Source organism: Rhipicephalus sanguineus, chromosome 5, assembly GCF_013339695.2.
Source record: "Rhipicephalus sanguineus isolate Rsan-2018 chromosome 5, BIME_Rsan_1.4, whole genome shotgun sequence".
In the NCBI taxonomy this organism is placed as follows: domain Eukaryota; kingdom Metazoa; phylum Arthropoda; class Arachnida; order Ixodida; family Ixodidae; genus Rhipicephalus; species Rhipicephalus sanguineus.
In genome coordinates, this window is record NC_051180.1 from 169,358,058 (window position 1) to 169,379,094 (window position 21,037).

The 21,037-nt window shown below is 46.5% G+C and overlaps 1 protein-coding gene across 1 annotated transcript in view; it reads left to right on the plus strand.

Moving 5' to 3' along the window:
* LOC119395085 (sodium/hydrogen exchanger 10-like) overlaps positions 1-21,037 on the plus strand; it is a 72,779-nt gene that overhangs the window by 35,584 nt on the left and 16,158 nt on the right. Inside the window, exons 14-15 of the mRNA XM_037662377.2 lie at positions 10,668-11,144; positions 12,485-12,580. Coding sequence (XP_037518305.1) covers positions 10,668-11,144; positions 12,485-12,580 — 573 coding nt within the window. The remainder of the gene's footprint in view (positions 1-10,667; positions 11,145-12,484; positions 12,581-21,037) is intronic.

Consider the following 21,037-nt stretch of genomic DNA (forward strand, 5'->3'; position numbering starts at 1 on the left):
AATACAAGTAGACATGCAACGTATCCACTACGCTATAAATCATAATTTTTGTGAAGTAGGACGGCACCCACTACATTATTATTCGTCTTTCTGCGGATAAGCGAGGTACCCGCTACACATCTGTAAGGTATTATGTGCACTTTATCGATGCTGCATGCCGCTGATGACGATCAAGAATTATGCGTGAGTGCTTGGCAGTGGGTAGGAAGCATTAAACCACACACTCGTTGCGCAATTAGCAATGTGCGATGACTGGTTGTTATTTTACTCTCCCGCCATGCTACATTACATAGGTTAACGCGATTCTTTGCTCGACATGACGCCTGTATAGTCTTGTGTAGTTTGTATAGTCTTGTATATTTTGTATAGTGTTGTATAGTCTGTATAGTCTGTATGGTCTGTGTAGTTTTGTAAATGAGCTTATAGCATGAGCGTGGCTCTGTGGTAGAATACTCGACTGCCACGAAGAGGGCCCGAGTTCAAATCACATTGTATCCTGTGTATTTTCTTCTCATTTTATTTTTTCATGTCTATCGGTTACTCCACTGAGGGCAACGGTGATGGCGACGCCACTGAACGCAGGAACGGGCGCCTAAGAGCTGCGCTCTAGAATAAGTACTGCTGTTCTGATTTTTTCTGTAAGCAGTAAAAGTTCGCGACATTTGATAAAGTACCACGTTACTAGGCAACTGGATGAAGCGACATGAATACGAACGAATGGTTGACGGTGTACGCAACCAAGTCATCAAAAAGCCTTGACAAACGCAGGTGGATTGATCGCAGTGAACTAGGTTTCCCTCTTTACCAGAAATATATTGAATACAACCATTAGATACACCACAAATAAAACATTCATAGTCTTGCTGTGTCGGCGCTCTTGCGGTGGAAAGGCATGTAGAGGGGCATGCAGAAATTGCGTGCTGGACGGACTGAAAGACGAAGAAGAGGAGAAGTGGGTCTGAGGCTGGAGTGCTTGAACTGTTCTTACGCACGCCATGTGGGGAGGGTATCGCGCAGTGCGCTAATAAAGGCTGCAAAGGAGATTTCCCACAACATTTGGGTGCCGAAGACTCGTGAAGCCGCGGCCTTCATCCCACGAGCTGTCGCTTCCGATCTGGGACTTCTTGCAACCAGACTTCTTGCACTGAGTCTCTTCTTGCAACCAGACCGTCATGGAGCGTGCCAAGAACAAGCGGGCTTCGCGTCGATCCCAGAGTACGAGGATTGTGAATGAGGTAAATCAGCTCGTAAAGTCAGACCAGTTCGAGCTCTCGACGTTTCACGTCCTCCACAGCCGGTTAAAGGCGGTCCAGACGGAGTTAGCTGCGCTGAACGCCGAGTTGGAAACCTTCCTGACAGACGAGCAGGTGGCAGAAGACTACGATTCCGTTATGGAATATGAAGACGCTGCTACCAGCGCTTTGGCCCTGCTCGAACACCACATGAACAGGCTCAAGGTCTCCTCACCGGCTTCGACGGCGCATCCGCCTGTAACCACTACTGAGGAGGACCCACCAGCGACCTCGGAGAGGGAACCGACGCGACCTCAACGTGAGTTTGGTGCACGATTGCCCAAGTTAGAACTTTTGCGCTTTGACGGCAGTTTAACTCGATGGCAGCCGTTTTGGGACATGTTTCGGCACTCCGTGCACGATAACCCGAGCTTGTCCAACACGGATAGGTTCCACTATCTTGTGTCGTTACTCGACGGAGCCGCTGCTCAAGCCGTCGCCGGAATTCAGGTCACAGATTCATCTTACCGCGACGCACTTGAAATATTAAAACAAAGATTTGGGAACGCGAAGCTAATCGAGCACAAGCACCTGGAGAGGCTCCGCACACTAAAACCCGTCAGGTCGTCGAGCGACGTATCAGCCTTGCGGAAGCTGTACGACGAAGTACAAGTGAACCAGAGAGGACTCGCGAACCTTGGAGTTAGCGCAGTCTCATACGCAGCCATGCTGAGCGAAGTACTGCTGAAAGTTATCCCTGCTGACATAGTAGTTGACTACTATAAACAGGAGAGCAGGGAGTCACGTTCCGTTTCAACTGACGCCTGCAGTACACAATCTTCGCACGAGGAGATGGGGCGTTTGCTGCACTTTCTTCGGATCGAAGTGGAGTGCCGTGAGAGAAGCGCACAGATCTCGAGTCCAGGGTTCATGAACACTCGTAGCGATGTTACTCAGAGCTCCCAAAAGCCTTTGTCGCCTCCCTCTGCCAGGGTGCTTCATAACGGGACAAACGTTTCTTCCGCGCCCTGCGTCTTCTGTCCGGCAACTGACCACATTGCTGAGGAATGCACTAGCCACCTCAGCGTAGCAGAGAAGCGCAATTTGCTCACAGCGGATGGTCGTTGCTACAAGTGTACTGCAAAAGGACACCTGGCACGCGACTGCCGCCGCAGAGTACAATGCAAAGTATGCAAACGTCGTCGTGCATCTACAATGTGTACCGCGGGGGCAACTGGAAATACTTCTGACGCTGCTATGCATGTTGCTACGAACGGCGCAACTGCTGGACTTAACGCCGAAGTTCTCCTTCAGACGTTTCGAGCGTGGATGACGACAACGACACGATACTGTTACATACGCGGCGTTTTCGACAACGGCAGTCAGAGAACGTTTGTACGAGAAGACGTTAGTAAGAAGCTGAGGCTAACACCGATACGGGAGATCGATTTGGTGATCAGCACATTTGGACGAGGGCGATCGGAACTCACCCGACGCGCAAAGGTCGTCAGCTTTTTGCTTCGGAACCAACACGACAACACATCAGTAGAAATGGAGGCTGTTGTCGTTCCTTTCATCTGTGACGACATGATCGAAGCCCCACAAACAAATATTTCTGCAACTCATCGTAGCAGAAGGCAAACCATTAGCAGATGCAGTTGTTTTCCCGAGCGTCACTTGCGAACCCGGGGTAAGTCTTCTCATTGGATCCGACCAGCTGTGGAAGCTAATGCCCAAGAACAGCGAAGTACGGTGGGACTCGGACACCAGAGCATTAATTGCCATTAACACGAGAATGGGGTGGACTCTGCAAGGACCGTCGTCCGTCGAGGGACAAACCAGCCAATATACCTGCAGCAATATCTGCGTGCTGCGAACTGACGTGCACGAGAAGGAGGACATCTCTTACCCATTACAACGGTTTTGGGAGCTGGATGCCATTGGTATTGTTGAAGAGCCATTTCTGAAGCAAGACGACGTCGTCTTAAGAAGGTTCACTGACACAATCGGTTTCCGAAATGGGCGTTATGAAGTGGCGCTACCTTGGAAAACGGCAGAGTGCAACTTGGCTGATAATCGCAAAGTCGCCATTTCACGATTGCACTCTTTAGTACGCAGGCTTTCACAGAAGAAAGAAACACTCGAAGCATATGACAAAGCTATTAGGCAGTACGAGAAAGACGGACATGCCGAGAAGATCGACACTGATAACTTGACACATGAACAGGTCTACTATATGCCTCATCATGAAGTGATCCGCGAAACCTCTACAACGACAAGACTCCGAGTTGTCTTCGACGCCTCTCCCCATGGAGCAGGGGAACATTCTTTGAATGAAAAAGGGCCAAACCTTAACGCAAACCTTCTCAAAATGCTTATCTCGTTCCGTTTGGAAGTATATGGCATAACCGCCGACGTGCAGAAGGCGTTCTTACAGATTTACATAAGACCTGAAGATCGAGACGCACTTCGTTTCCTTTGGTTCGAGGAGGTGCCTTGTTTGGGGAAACCACTACCAAGAATACAAGAAACAAGAATGACTAGAGTGCCGTTCGGAACAACGTCGAGTCCGTTTCTTTTGGCTGCTACTATGCAGTACCACTTTAACCACGTCGCACCACTGTTCGAAGAAACAGCCGCAAAGCTCAAAAAGAGCTTTTACGTCGATGACTTAGTGCTGGGCGTTTCGAGTCGTACCAAGCGAGTCGTACTTCAGACTACCTCCCGGATTTTCGATCCGTTGGGTTTCTTATCACCATTCACCATACGAGCCAAAATGCTCTTTCAAAGAATCTGGACCCAAGGTCTAAACTGGGATACGTCGCTGCCTCAACCGCTGAGCGATGAATGGTGCAAATGGGTTGCAGAAATAGGATATCTTAAAGACTTCTCCATCAGCCGACGATCTTTCAATGATCTTGAAGGTGATCATACACGATACCAACTACATGTATTTACTGACGCGAGCCCTCATGCATACGGGGTTGTCGCGTATTTGAGAGCAGAAGACGCATCTGGAAGAACCTTCATCCAGCAGCTTCTAGCCAAAGCAAGAGTTGCTCCGCTAAAACAGCTGACGTTGCCAAGACTTGAATTAGTAGCGGCTTGCCTCGGAGCTAGGTTAACGGCATTTCTAAGAGACACACTACCACGGAGCACTCCATACTACTGTTGGACTGATTCCAACATCTGCCTGTGCTGGATACAGTCTATAGCAACAAAGTGGAAGCCGTTTGTCTGTAACCGGGTCATTGAAATTCAAGCTCATACAGAACCAAGTTGCTGGGGTCACTGTACAGGGAAGAACAACCCAGCCGACCTTGTGACAAGAGGTTTGTCAGCCCGGATTCTCAGAGAGTAACTTGTGGTGGTATGACCCCGATTGGCTAGCGGCAGCTCCGGAAACATGGCCAAAGAGAGAAGACGAGGCCGCTAATTCTAAAGCTACATTAATCGAAGCGAAAGAACAAATGGAGATCGTATTGGTGTCTAACTGTACAATATTATAGCCCATACTAGACACGAACAAGTACAGTAGCTGGCAGAAGATTGTTCGTATAACAGCATGGGTCAAGAGGTTTATACACAATTGTCGCAAGAACACCCACCCACAAAGGGAAGGCCCCCTACGTGCTCAAGAAATACAAGCAAGCGAAGAAGTATGGCTTAAAACCATGCAGTTGCGGGCATTCGATAAAGACATCGTTGCACTATCTAATGGCAGGACACTTGAGAAAAGTTCGCGCATACGAGACCTTCATCCGTTCTTGGACAAAAGGGGCATCCTTCGCATCAAAACTCGCCTCGACAATGCAACGACTTCGGACGACGTGAAATTCCCAGCACTGCTACCACCAGACCAGCACTGCGCGCACCTCATTGTGAACGACATGCATCGACGCATTCTTCATGGTGGTGTTAGTGCTACGCTCGCTGAACTACGTGAAAGGTTCTGGCTTCTTAGGGGGCGTCAGTGTGTCAAGAAAGTGATTAGTAAATGTGTTGTGTGTGCGCGATTTCGACTTAATGCTATTTCGACACCGACAGCACCTCTTCCCAAAGTCAGAGTGTCCCAGTCACAGCCATTTCAAGTCAGCGGCGTCGACTTTGCCGGGCCTGTGTTTGTGAAAGGTGATTTCGCAGAGAAAGCCTATATTGTTGTTTTTACATGTGCAGTAGTTAGAGCTGTTCATTTAGAATTATGTAGTGATATGACTGTCAATTCATTTATGCTGGCTTTTCGTCGTTTTGTCGCACGGCGTGGAATACCAAGTGTTTTATATTCCGACAATGCTCTAACGTTTAAAGCAGCTAGCAGGGAATTGAAGTCTATATACGAGATCTTATGAGACGCGCAAGTACAGAACTTTTGTGCGATGAGTCATATTACGTGGAAATTTATTGCTGAGCGTGCTTCCTGGTGGGGAGGCTTCTGGGAAAGGATGATACGAACGGTTAAAGGCTGCCTCCGGAGAACGTTAGGGAAAGGTAGCTTCAACTTTGAGCAACTGAGCACAGTTTTAGCAGAAGTCGAGGCAGTGGTCAATTCTAGACCATTAACATATGTTTCTGCTGATGCTAAAGAGCTTGAATTTCTTACACCAGCTCATTTTCTAGCACTTGGACGACTAACAGTCCTTCCTCACCATGAAGTTCACGTAACAGCAATGAAGCGCACAGACACACTGCGCCTTTGGAAAGACCGTCAACGTAGGTTAACCGCTTTCTGGAACCGCTGGTACAAGGACTACCTGCTAGCTCTTAGAAGTGCCCACTTCAGCAAAGATAAGGGGAAAGAAATCACCTTAAGTATTGATGACATTGTATTGATACGTGATGACAAAGTCCCAATAACATTCTGGAAAATAGGAAGGATTAGTAAGGTATACGAGGGTACTGATGGACACGTTAGAGCATGAAGAATCAGATTAGCAAACAGCGCGGAGATTACGAGGCCGATACAACTACTATCGCCACTAGAATTATGCAAGTAAATTTGTCGGGGCGGAGGATGTAGAAATTGCGTGCTGGACGGACTGAAAGACGAAGAAGAGGAGAAGTGGGTCTGAGGCTGGAGTGCTTGAACTGTTCTTACGTACGCCATGTGGGGACGGTATCGCGCAGTGCGCTAATAAAGGCTGCAAAGGAGATTTCCCACAACAGTGCAAAAGCCTCAGCAGCGGATGGCGATGTATCCAACGCCACCGTTAATCAATCTTGTTTGCGGTCTGTGCGCGCCTTTTATCTGCGAGTAGCACCGATGGCTCTATAGATGCTTGTTTGAGGACACAAATATGGTTGTACGCAACTACCTAGCCTTGTACAAATTATTCAAATACTTCCGAGGTTGCATTTTCCTTGCAACCTCGGAAACGTTAGAACCAGGCTCGTAGCCAGAAATTTTTTTCGGTGGGGGGGGGGGGGGGGGGGGGGGGGTGGCACTTGCTGAAAACCTTGACTTTTTGAGAAAAACACCTATTTTATTATTTATTTTTGGTAAAAACACCTACTTCACCGAAACTTCGGGGGGTCCCGGGCCCCTAGGGCCCCTCCCCCCCCTCCCCTGGCGACGGGCCTGCTTAGAACCATAGTAAATGTTTTTGCACAAAAGTGCTTGGGTGTTAAAAATTACTCACCACAACTTCAGCATCGAACATTGTAACTTCAAAAGTAACCTTTACAAGTAACCTTTAAAAGGTGGTTAATTATTTATTAATTGTTTACCTCAGCTAACTTTAAAAGCTACTCCGAGTTGGTCAAGATGACTGCGAACAATAAGTTGGCTTCATTCTTGAGAAATTATGGTAAATTCTTTTTAGGAGCTTCGACCCATTTAGCGGAAACACGCGTATTGGTATCCCCATAGAACTCGTTGTTGAGGCCTAGTGTGGTATGCATACTTGGAAGTACCAGGGTGCTCAAGTAAGCAGGCACTTTCACAAAAGTACGTAAATAGGACAAAGCCACTTGGAACAAGCGCTTGCCCTGTGTACCGGGTTTTTTGAATGTGTCTTTGTTTGCGCACCCTAACGCTTCCATGTATGAATCCTCTTCATTCCGAAAATTTACCTTAAGGTAAATTCAAGAGCCTGTTTGAATGAGCCTTGAAAAACCACTTTGAGTGAAGCGGCCATTAGCCGCCATGTTTTTGCCAAAGCTACACCAAACACATGCGTACGGACGCTAAAAGACATTCAGACCGCATTTCCGGCTTTTCACGACGGAAACATTTATTGGACAGCACAAAACATTCTCTTAAAGTAAGCACTGCTGCATTGCAGGCTTCTTATTTACATTGAATATCTATGGATGAATTCATGCGAACCAAGACTTGGAGCAATAGGAAACTACTGCTCCATGTACACATTACTGGTCTCGTGAGGCTCTCGTGTCGAAATGCCGTTTTCTTCCCGGTTTAACGTAAACATAGTAAAACTGTGAAATACTGGGTGATATATGACTGACTACTTCCCATCACCCACTACACGGAGATGGCTGGAGAATGAGCGAGAAACTGCGAGACCTCGGTGGAAAGAGCAGCTTGAAGGGCTCTCACCAAACTCAATTCCACGTTATGATTCCCATTTGCCAGTTCCAAGGTGCCAGCAGCATTTTAGTGAAACAGTTTTTCAATAGTTTCATTATCGGACGAGATAGAACATTAAACTGCTTCGTTACCACACCTTCAAGAGGCGGGCATCACTGCCAAACGGACGCTGTCTCTTTTCGCGTCGGCTAGCTTCCACAAGCTCTGGGGTTTAATGACATGGTGAGCCCCACCTCCTATTCTTCACTTTCTATTGCTCTAGGTAATGCATGCATTCAGTGAGAAGATTTGATAAAGAACAAAACTCAATGGGCGTAGGGAGTATCACTCCGAGAAGCGCCTGCAGCGGAGAAATGCGGCTTTTGTGTGAGTGCTTTATCTCCCAAAGTGCCTACATAAGAGTCACGAAAGAAAATACCTGAAGAACACGCGCCATCTCCCCTCTCTTTCTCTGGGAGAAGGGAGAGCGCGCGTGGTCTTGTGCGTAAAGTGACACTAAAAAGAACGATTTCTCTGCGGTTGGGGAATTACTCTTTCACAATACCAAAGAATCACTCTTTAAAGGGCCCCTCACCAGGCCACATAGCAAATTTTAGTTAGACGCTGGAAGTTGTATGCTGAATGAAGAGCGGTATGCCGCAAAAATTTTTCAAATCGGTTCAATACGAGCTCAGAAAAACAATAATTTGTAGCGGCGCGAAACCATGATGCGAGGAGGCGAGTTTCAAACCCTTGCCACTCGCCCCGTGTAGCCTTCGCAAGCGAAATCCCTTCCCTGCGCCCTTCACTTGACATATACGCATGAACACGTCATGCGCATGCATGGTCACGTGCGCATGACGTACCCGAGCCAGCCCGAGCACGCGAGCGGCGTTGCACGGCCGCTATTTTTTTTTTTTTATGTAGCGGCCATGGGCGTTTTGTCAGCGTTCTTTGGTGTGTACTGCCTGTTTCTGCGGGACGGGCATGAAAGTTGAGACATTCGTACGGGCACGAGAGTGGCGGTATCATAGCCAGTGCCGCATTAACGTTTACTTGGACGCGGTAGAATAAACGAGCATAATGAGTGCTCGAACGCGCCAGAACATTACTTTCGTTTCCATGGCTGGCGTCTGCTCGATGCGCTAACCGCGGGGACACAAACGCATGGGAAAGGGAGGCACATTAGCCCCACATCTCGCTGCAATTCACGAAAAAAAATGAAAGAGACGCACACATTCCCTTTGTGTGTCTCATTATTTCTCTCAAATTTTATTAATCTATTCAAGCAACAAATTACACAAACTACACATGTCGTGTCAAATAATTATCGCAGCGTCACGTGCTACTGTTGGCGACGTCAGAGCACAGTCGTTTACGTAGAGGAGCGACGTCTTAGCACTACCATCTACGTAGGGCCATTTTCTCATGTACGTCATCCCCTCATTCTCTAAAGCGCGCGCCCGCGAGAGGAAGTGCAAGCAGCGTTCACCTTGAAATTTGACCCATTTCCGCGGCGCGTAGCGTTGCAAATTCTGGGAGACGTGATCGTGAACGCCCAGTGTATGCATTGCGCTTGTTAGCTCAAAATTGTCAAACCTGGCGAGGGGCCCTTTACGCGAGAGCATGCATGTTAGGTGAGATAACGAGCAAAAATAAAGTGCAGGTGGCCGCACCATCTTTGTGGTGCGGCACCGACTCGTCTTGGCGTCATATATTTTGACGGCGTTTCCCAGGATTAGCGTAGCTCTCAATCAGCGTGTTATCCTTTAAGGAGTTCAGAGACCCAACGTAACTAGTGTTTCGAAATTTCGCTCGGCTAATGCGGCCGAAATACCGAGAAAGAGAAACAATGCTGGCTTTCGTGGGAAAATTTCAGCACAAAACTTAAGAATGGTGCTTTGAACTTTACTTCGTCTTCTAATCAGGAATCCTGATGGCGAAAGTCATCACAGAAGAGTTTCAAACAATACTTTAACAACCGAGCTGTTTAAGCAGGGCGTAATGTGTCTGCTGAATCAGAAAACTATCATCATCGTGAACCGACACGTGCTCTCTTCGTCCTCTTCTTCATCTTCTGCTTCGCTCTTAGAACGCATGCGCCGATTTGTCCGGCGGGCAATGCAGGAACTCTGATGGGCGAGGGAACGGTTACAGAGAGAGAAAGATATAGAAAGAAAGACAAAGAGAGAAATGAAGAGAAAGAAGAAATCAAGAGAGAAAAAGATACAAAGCGAGATAACAAGTACAGAGAGAAAGGGAGAAAAATATAGAAAGACAGAGAAAGAAATAGATAGAGAGAGAAAGAGAGAAAGAAAGGAAAGAAATAAATAAAAGATAGGTGAGAACGAATACGGAGAGAGAGAGAGAAAGCGACAAATAGAAAGAAAAGGAAAAAGAAAAATAGAAAAAGATAGAAATGGAGAGGAAGAAATAGACAGGGCGAAAGAGATGCAAAGAAACACAAAAGAGATAGAAAAGAGAGACGGCAAGCATAGCCATGTATAGTATAGTATAGCAAGGGGTGGGAAAGGCAAGTGAGGGTGACGATGAAGGAGAGGAGGAGGTGAGAGGGTGCACAGTCTTCGATAGTAGCAAGGGATGGGAAGGGAAGGTTAGGATGAGGAGGAGGGTAAGGAGGAGGGCAACGCCACTAGCTCCGCCGCTTCCTCAGTCTTCGCACCACTAATGCGTAGTTGCTCCAATTTTTCGTGTTGAACATATTAAATGTTGAACTGTAGCGCCTTTCTAAATTTTGTTGGCCTTCGACCCATTCAGGCGTCTCCCGACACAATCACCAACGACCGATACGCGCGACGTGCTTGTTCTTTCGCTCAAACGTAGGCATTCTTTCGGAACGCATATAAACAATGTCTAAAAGTGGCATTTTCAACTCCGCGGAAACGCAGGTGGTACAGAACTGGGTGATAAACGTCATCCATCGGCACCTCGACAAAATCATCTACGCTGCATACGAGACCTCGCTAGCCATCATCACGGGCGAGGAGGAGGTGCAGCAGAACGTGTGGAAGTACGTCAAGTCGCCTGACCTGGCTCTGGAGACGCGCAGCCGCGCCACCAACAACCGGCTGATCGTGCTGCGGAACCTCGTGGAGATCCAGTCTCGGTTCCCTGGCATAGCGGTGGCATTCAAGAGCCGCCAGGCGGCGCAGACTATCCTGAACGACGTGTCCGCGCACGTGGACGAGATGCAGCGAGACGGCTTCTTCAGCGAGCAGCAGCACCGCGAGCTGTACCAGACGCTCAAGGACAAGATGATGGGCGTCATATGCGCCCCAAACAGCTTGCCGGCCAGCTACAAGCCCATCGCTGTGCTCCGCGTGATCCCATGGATCGGCTCGGACAGCGTGCGACAATTCCTCGCGGTAGGTTGCGCTCACGTTTAGCCTCCGTACTCTATTCTGCAGCAACGCGGTAATGTAACGATTCGATTCCAATGATCTCATTTTCGTGCTTGGCCAGAACGTCGAGAGCCACCCCATCAGCGTTGTGTTTGTATCGTTTGGAATGGTCTGCAATGAACGGACGATATTAAGCTCTTCGGTGCATAGAGGTTCCTGTAATTTTTACTAGAGGGAACACTGGCCCTGCCGGCATTCAGCCATCATGGGAATGATGGGTAGTACATGGATTTGCCTAATCTTCGTGCTTGCGGCTTGAAACGCACTCGTGGCTTTGTTTATTGTTGTGTTTTAGCTTTTGTTTCGGATAAAAGATTGAATCGTTGTGAACTTCGTGTGTCGATTTGAGTTGGTGAGCCTAAAGAAGTCAAGGTGGTGAAGTGGACTGCTGACGTTTGCTGAACTTGGTCTTGCGACAAAGTGGCTGCAGGCGACACGGAGCCAAACGGAGCCGAAGGAACGAAGCTATGTACTACCCATTATTCTCATGCTGGCTGAAGTGCCATGAGTTGCAGCTCCCATAGACACTAGCCATAGGCACTAGAAAGTATTTAAACGACAGGATTGGGAAGAAACAGGAATAGAGGTTAACAAAGTATTTCAGCAAACTAAGATTTGCATATGACGTAACGCAGTTCAGGAATGATGACGGCGGATTACAAAAATATTACTGACTTAAACAGAGAAAGTACTAAGTAGGGCTAAGAAAGGAATGATCAATCAGCTCGCAAAAGAAAAGTAAACTTGAAAACATTAGACTCGGCGAAGGTGGGTGACCAGTGATGCTGACGGGCGCAAAATCTCTTTTGAGAGTTGTGTAAGGGATGCGTAGACATTTATTGTAAACTGCGGCCTTTCCTAGAACGCTGCTTCCTAACCAAGGGATGTCTTAACGTTCCGCTTACAAGCGATATGCCGTCCAGTGCGTTTGTCATGCTATGAGAACCGTGCACCGAAATGCAATGAGAAATGCTAGGGAGTGCCTATTTTGCCCTCTGCTAGTAACCGGTGTGCCAGTCCGTTAGCTTCAAAAAAGGGCTTCGAAAAAGATTTGTCGATCTTAAAAGGGCCATGGATTCTCCACTAACAGAATAAGCGCCTCGCAAAAATGTCAGAAAAATGCTCTAGCAACACGCTTTCGTGCGAACTATACGAATTAAAACCTCACTTCATTCGCAAAGTGTGTCAATAACAAAAGAAAAACATATTTTCTTCCCTTTTATTTTAGTACGTTAGAGTTCTTCCTCTCAGTACAACTTAGCTACATGTTTTTTTATGACGCTTGTATTTTTCTGCTCGTGCAGATGCAGCTGAGACCCGTTGCCTTTCCAGCAGGCGAAGTCATCATCGACAGAGGATGCGAAAGCCCAATTATCATCGCGTATTCGGGCATTGTGAAGGTCGGTAACCTGTTTGCACTCTTCTTCAAGTCTTCATTTTGCTGTATAACGCTAGGCTTTGCACGCATATGAAAATGCAACTTCAACTTTTTTGAAGACCGCTTGGTTCGCTTCTGGTTGCTGATGTTATGAATTAGCACGTCGGTATCTGTACGAGAAATCAACATTACAGGATGGTAAACTGGTTTGTAAGAGTAACTTCTACTTCATCCTGATGTTCTATATAGATTATTCAAGGTGGCCATAAGGTGACGAAAAGCCCTCACCAAATGAACGCGTTGTGAATTCGAGCAGTTTTAGCTACTTAACCATCTGTGGCTCGGTAGTCTTTGTAAAACATCGCAATAATTGAACATATGCTTTATTTGACTGATATAATAGTAGAAGTGAAAACTTGGACGCTTGAGCTTCGTCTTCACGAGCAGGACGCGATAGCTCAGTTAGGCCCCGCGCGCATCGCATTCTCAATTGCTAGCCTGCTTTAGGTTCTCCGTGCATGCCTCAACCATGCCGTAAGGAAACGAACGACTGTGCGCGTAACATTGGCTGTTTCAAAGTATCCTAGAAATGCAAGTACACTTGTTAAGTGCCCACTACGACATAATTATTAAAGACGATAGTCTTTCTTGGGGAACTTAAACGCAGAAATTTTGGTCTGTCTTTCTGTCTGTCTGTCTTTGTGTTTGTCGGCACGTCCCTCGATTCAGCCACTCGGCCAAAGTTGAACCACTTGCCCAAGGGCCAGCCGTCTTGAACTGGTACGGCTGTTCATACTTGTGAACGTTGTCGATCAAAAAGTAAATATCATGCATATCTGAGGTTCAACATCACTAGGTAAGTATTAGGTGGCGTGTTCCTTTAATAGAAAATGCATACATACGTAATTTTAAGGACCCTAGTTTCTTAAGCTGCGCTGAAAATGCATAAGAATGGAAGCTTGAGCGAGTTGGTATGCGTTCATCTTTGTTGAAACAGCGCTCACTAGACGACGACGAAGTAAAAGAAGGCACAGGACAGGCGCTGCCTCTCCTGTGCCTTCTTTTACTTCGTCGTGGTCTAGTGAGCGCTGTTTCAACAAAGCTGAAAATGCGACTGCGCTGAAATTTGCCTTCCTCCGTGCCCTTCGCACGAGCTCATTGTTGCGTTTCGGTTTCGGTTCTGTATTGCGCTGTACGAATGCCATGGGTTGGTGTTGAAAAACTTTAGTTTTGAGAAGGCCAGGATGGTGAAAAAAAAAAATTTAAAAAATGAAAAACAGCGTTGTGGGCGGCCTTCAGGCTGCCGGTTGTGGGCGCCGCTCTGGCGTTCCTGTTTTACCCAGGCGACGTGTAAATAAAAGAGTGTGTGGAGAGTACTCGTTGAGTGCGGACGTTTCTCTGCTTCAGCGCTTCGCGCCAAACCGCGTTTTCGGGCTGGCTGGCGTCCCCGCCGGTCGCGTTGGTCACCGCCGGTCTTCGCCTGCTGCTGCGCCGGGACTACCAGCACGCAACACAGCACTCATGTTTCCCGACGTATTGCCAGATGGCGTCCATACCTCACACAGCGCCTCTTTATCGTCTTTACACGACATTTGCAGCGAAGCACGCAGATACGCGGCCAATTTTTTTTCCTTTTGCGAATCAGCGGAGGGCCCACTACGTGTTCGCAAGGCAACACGCGATCCTACGCAGCTGTCCACTTTGTTGATGCTTTTGCTGCTGCTGCTGATGATGATGTCTGAGCGCTTTGTAACGGGTGGGCCTTTAAAACACCCACTCGTCTCGCAATTCGCATGTTTTGACGCCTGGCTGGATTCTACGATTCTGCCACGCAATATTACATGCGGTTAGGAGACACTTCCCACTGCATCACATTCATATAGCGTTTTTTTCCGAAGCAGTTTCAAGAAATAGCGTCGCTCTGCCATAGAACACCTGCTTGCCACGCAGCCGGCCTGGGTTCGATTCTCACTCGAACCTGAAGATTTTTATTTATTCTGTTTGCATCTTACTCTATTTTTCGGTGACGGACAAGTTGATGATTTTTCGCTCAAAACCAAGGACGCCGTAACCGACTCCCACACTGACTCCGACACCGACGCTGATGCCGACACCGGAATTTCTGCGAAACAAGCTCTGTAACACTATCGCGTTAAAACAAATGCGACATATAACACTGCGGCAAGCCCATATACCACGCATGGCATGCACCACTGCTTTTTTTTTTAGTTTAGGAAACATCCGCAGGCACAGTTACAGCAATTAGTCCTTAACAGAACTTTTTGCTGGGCTGGTTGGTGTTTATTACGGAAGGAATGAAGCGCCAAGGAGACGAACGCAACAAGTGACAGGGAGAAGCTCTTACCGCCAGTTGATTAACTGAGTTGTCAGTGAGCGCTTCTGCGTGTCACTTCTTGTGTTCGTTTCTTTGACGCTTTATTATTTCCTTGATTAGTACTCTGTGCTGCGCCCCTAGCGCTTTGTACTATACCTACCACGTGGTTTGCAAAACCTGATAATAGTGAGCGCTCATAATTTACGCCGTTAAAGGTGTTTGCTTAAGAAATACGAAAATGCGCTCGCAGTATGCGGGGATTGTGGCAGATGGCTTTAAAATGGCAGGAAATGCGCAACAGAAAATTTTAGAGCTTTCTTTGATCCTCCAGCTTGTCTCTGCGATATATATTTTTCTAGCAAAGAAGTCCATGTCTTAATTGGTTGTATGTAGCATGCATTGTTGGATCCTGGCCGCGGTGGTCGCATCGAAACGGAGACGTAATGCTATACAGGCCTCTGTGCTCTGTGGTGTCAGAGCACGTTAAGTGCCTCATAATCGTATCGTTGTTTTGACACGTAAAAACCCCTGATATTAGGTTAAGTAATCGTTTTTCTTTCTCATCGGGGGTGTAAGTCACAGAAACGCATAAGTGGACATTAATGTTGTCCTAATTACTACTGCCAAATCACTCTAACACCGTGGTATTGAATTACAATTGAAATAACAGTGCAGCTGAAATAACTGTAAAATAGGTTGCATTCATTACAACTTCGATTTTTCCTACTGTAGTGTGCCCAAGCTGTTTTTTATAGGTCCTTCTTATAGGAACTCTATTGTGCCTATGCTGTCTTTTATTTACGCGCTGCAGAGAGTTTGCTATACGGCGGTTAATTCAAGAAAAGCCTCGCAGGTGATTAAAATACTGTGGTACATTCCACGGCGGCCGTATAACAGGAACGAAGGAACGATAGGGTACAGGTGCCCCTTAGTGCGGTGCATTGTTTTTTTATTACGTCTTTATATCTGCCTTAAGTCGGCTTAAGCCTTGCAGCTGAAATTTATTGAATAGAGATTAAGGTGGTTGTGATTAGGGATTAAGGATTAGGAATTAAGATGGTGCATTGTTCGGGTGTTCAGGTTTACTGAGAGCTCTGGGGTATTCAACACATTTCATTAAGTACATTGAAGCGTTATTTTTGATTTTGTGATTGATATTATACCATAAAAGACGAATGCACAAGTGTTGTGCAAGATCGCATTTTCAATTTACCAGTATTCGCGGATAGTTAAGAAAATATGGAGACGACTCTGATCCTTGAGTAATCTGTCTGGTAGTTCCACTCAGACGTCGGTGTTCGTGTGCCCTGGTGTATTCCATAGGTTGCTGAAGTGGACCTCAGAGGCTGCAGTAAAAGAAGCGCGTGGTTGATATCCGCTCCGCCAGGCGCCGCAACGATCACAGCGGCGCACCATGTTGAAATGAACTGAAGGAATTATTTTCATTACTTATCCTGGCAGTTCATTTGTCATTATCTTAAGTAATGTTATACTCTGTATCATGGCTGTACAATATACTTCTTACCTTTAACCGAACTGTCGATTTATATTGAAGAACTTTTCCGAATATTCGTAAAACAGGAAGTGCGCGAGTGGAAACACTAGGGAGAGAAACAAGAGTGGCACTCGATGCTCGTGCCACCGGGAATATGAGTGCCCGCCCCAGTGGTTCAGTGGTGATGGTGCGCTACTGATCAAGTGGTTGAGAGCTTGGTTCATGGTAGCGGCGGCGGGGGCAGTTCGATGTGAACGAAAAGCAGAAACGCATGTGTACGTAGGTTCCTATGCTCACTATTAATGAATGAGGGAAGGGAATTTTGAGGGCTTGTTTCTCTGAGTGACACAACCTTAAAGAAAGACAAGCAGATAATGAAGCCAAGGAAGGTGTAGGGTACATTAATTGTGCTGTTTTAATGGTATTGTAGTGATTGTGATAGAAATGTGAAGAAAGTAAAGTGGACGAAAAGAAAATTTGCCGCCGGCAGCCACTAAACCCGCAACCTTCGGCTTACGCGTACAATGTTCTTCCAATTGTTCAAGCCAGAAGCGTAGCCAGAAATTTTTTTCAAGGGGGGCGGTGGTTCAACCATCCTTTTTGTACGTTCGTGCGTGCGTAGTATGTGGGCGTGTATACATGCACATGTTAGCAATTACTTTAGTGAATAGCTTGTAGACAACGGACAGCTTACTGTCCGTTGTCTACAAGCTATTCACAAAAGTAATTGCTAACAGAATTAATACGACATTAGAGTTTAATCAACCAAGGGACCAGGCAGGATTTCGTACAGGCTTCTCAACAATAGACCATATTCATACTATCAATCAGGTGATAGAGAAATGCGCGGAATACAACCAACCTCTATACATAGCCTTCATAGATTACGAGAAGACATTTGATTTGGTGGAGACATCAGCAGTCATGCAAGCACTGCGGAATCAGGGCATCGACGAAGCCTATATAAACATAATGGAAGAAATCTACAGCGCATCCACAGCCACTATAGTCCTTCATAAAGAAAGCGACAGAATCCCAATAAAGAAGGGCGTACGACAGGGAGACACGATCTCTCCAATGCTACTTACCGCGTGTTTACAGGGGGTTTTCAGGGCCCTAGATTGGGAAGAATTAGGGATAAGCGTTAATGGAGAGTATCTCAGTAACCTGCGATTCGCTGATGACATTGCATTGATGAGTAACGCGGGAGACGAATTACAGCTCATGATTACTGAACTGGATACGGAAAGTAGAAGAGTAGGTCTGAAAATTAATATGCATAAAACTAAAGTAATGTGGAACAATCTTGGCAGAGAACAGCGCTTTGCGATAGGTGGCGAGACGCTGGAAGTTGTAAAGGAGTACGTCTACTTAGGACAGGTAGTAACCGCGGAGCCGAACCATGAGAGTGAAATAACTAGAAGAATAAGGATGGGATGGGGCTCATTCGGCAAGCATTATCAAATCATGAATGGTAGTCTACCACTATCTCTTAAGAGGAAGGTGTATAACAGCTGCATCTTACCGGTACTTACCTACGGAGCAGAAACCTGGAGACTTACAAAGAGGGTTCAACTTAAATTGAGGACGACGCAGTGAGCGATGGAAAGGAAATGATAGGTGTCAACCTTAAGAGACAGGAAGAGAGCAGAGTGGGTCAGGGAACAAACGGGGGTAAAGGATGTCATAGTTGAAATTAAGAAGAAGAAATTGATATGGGCCGGGCACGTAGCACGTCGGCAGGATAACCGGTGGTCATTAAGGGTAACCGACTGGATTCCAAGAGAGGGCAAACGCGTGAGGGGAAGACAGAAAATTAGGTGGGTAGATGAGATTAAGAAGTTTGTAGGTATAACGTGGCAACAGAAAGCACAGGACCGGGTTGATTGGCGGAACATGGGAGAGGCCTTTGCCCTGCAGTGGGCGTAGACAGGCTGATGATGATGATGATGATGATGATGATGATACATGCACATGCAAAATCGAAAAACTTCGGGGGGGAGGGGGGTTCTACCCCCCCCACCCCCCACTGGCTACGCTCCTGTTCAGAGCACTGGGCGGCGCGTAATCCAAAGGTTGCAGGTTCAGTCACTGCCAGCGGCAAGTTGTCTTTTCGTTCAATTTACTTTCTTCACACTTATATCACCATTACTACAATACAATTAAAACAGCACAATTAACGTCCCGTATCCCTTCCTTGACTTCATTATCTGCTCACTAAGGTTAAGCTCACCATTGTACCACAGGCTATCGAAAAAAAAATGGCCGCGTATCTGTGTGCTGGCAATCTGGCAATACGTCGGGAAACCGGTGGCAGCACCATATTGTCGGCAGAGGGCTTTTTCGTGCATAGCGTCGCATAGCGTCGCATTATGCTTACCAAATGCTATGTAACAATCTCCCTAGACTACTTAACCCATACAACAGAGCAGGCTATCATTTACAGCACTTAATTTTGCCAGAATTTAAAATGTTAATGCGCTCCCCTCTCTAGAGTGTCTTCTGGAAGTTAATAATGTGTGACATGTTTTTTCTTAGTTTTCTTGCATATGTTATGAAGTACATATCTATTTTGTTCCCGCTTTATCTGAGTAGTGTAATACATTGTGCAACTGTTGTTTTTTGTTCTTCCCTATTCATTTTATAACTGCCATACTTTATAGTCACTGTATTAGTGTACTCTACAAAGTGTATTATGTGCTTTACAATATGTAGCCATACTGTACTAAGGGGGTGAGGTCTCCCTGAAGCCGCGTTTGTGCGGCTTTTTTCCCTCATCCATCTCCATTTACTCCTATGTTGTACATGTGTGTAAATAGAAATCAATAAATCCAATCAAATCAAATTTTCAGAGCACCGGCATTTTCAGCACAGCCTAAGAAACACTAGGGTCTTTAGAATTATGTATCTGTGTATTTTCTAGTAAAGTAACACACCACTTAATACTTACGTATTGATGTTGCGCCTCAGTTATGCGTAATAGTTGCTTTTTGATAGGCATTGTTCACAAGTATGAACTCAGCTACCAGTTCAAGATGGCTGGGCGTTCAGCAAGTACTTAAACTTTGGCCGCGTAGCTGAATCGTGGGACCGACAAAGACAGACAGGCAAATTTTCTGCGTTTAAGTTCCCCAAGAAAGGCTATCGTCATTAACCCATATATGCCCAGTGTCCTACATACAGGACGCTTCTTTGATGCACTTTAACATCGCTATTTCTTTAGCTGATGACTAGCGCCACCTACAGCACATCAAGCAGGCCTCATTCTCAACGTGTGCAAGCATAGACATTGCTTGCTTTTCATGCTGCCACGTGCCGACCTCTTTCTCCGGGCAAACGCGTGCTTTGTGTGAAAGACGTCATGGAGAGGAAGAAATTCAATGTCGGTGTGCACGTGAAATGTTTCAAGGCTTACCACACCCGCATATAGCACCCCTAATGCACAGTGTCCTGTATGTATAGGACGGCTTGAAACAGTGTTGCGTTTACCTGGCAGTAAATAAAGGACTTGTGCTTTCTATTGAGCATAGAAGTACACTTTTTGTGAAAAAAAAAGTATTTGTTTTGTCATTTTTTTAGAGTTTGGGCATATATGGGTTAATAAACCCCGAGCCTTTCAGCCCGGGGTTTCTCATAGCCCCAGTACTGCCTCAAAACTCTTCAGTACATAAAATTACAGAAAAGTAAATACTTATGTAAGTCTTCCGAAGGAGCTCAAGCCAGCCTGTCATGCTGATTTAGTGAGTGCACGCCTTTTAAATGTATATACTATTACAGCTTAAGCTGCGTGCAGCTAACAACAACCGATTTTGGTGGCATGATTGCGCAGCGCTGCCGCCGCCGCTGCAGTTGTCCGTTGCAGCTGTTGTGTAGACCCTCTCACAAAAGCTTTCGGAACACGTGCTCCACTGAAAATACGAATTTCTGTTCTGTTAGTGCATGGCGCTTCTAACAGAGCGGATAGCTGTATAGGTCGCAGACACCACTACAGGCTGGAACATTGATTTGGAGGCTATGTTGTAAAACAAAGCGCCGAATATAGCTTTCTCGGAAATTTCGCGTTCCGCAAACTTTTGGGTGCGGGGGTACAATGTGGAAGAAGAATAGGGCGGAAGCAGAATTGAATCCAGGCATTCTGCGTGGCAGTCGACTATTCGGCCACCGAGCAACGCTAGTGCTTGAAACTGCTTGGAAAAAGGACCCCATACAGCCGTGACGTCGGGCGAAGAATCACGTTTTACAGATGTAATATTGTGTGGAAGATGGGTAAAGGCGCATCGAGCATCACGCCATGTGAATTAAAGATTCCGAGCTGTAAACCTTCCCATTCTTTACTAAGGGCTTAGCCATAATTTATCATAATCAGCAACAGCATCAACAAAGTGGGCGTCTACGTAGTTGCGCTTATTGCCTTAGAGACGTATGGTAGTCGGTACCGCGCTACTTTGAAAAAATGATGAGTTATGACTCAGTGGGTACTTCCCTATTCCTCAAAATGATAATTTATGGCGTAGTGAGTACCTCGTAACAGTATTTGCAGTAGTCGCATTCAGAGAGTTCACAACGGGCTCTAGAAAGGCCACTCTTTGAGCTTACGCTGTGACTGAGCTGTGTGTTCCGAGCAGGTCTCGTGTTCTTGTACTAATGCG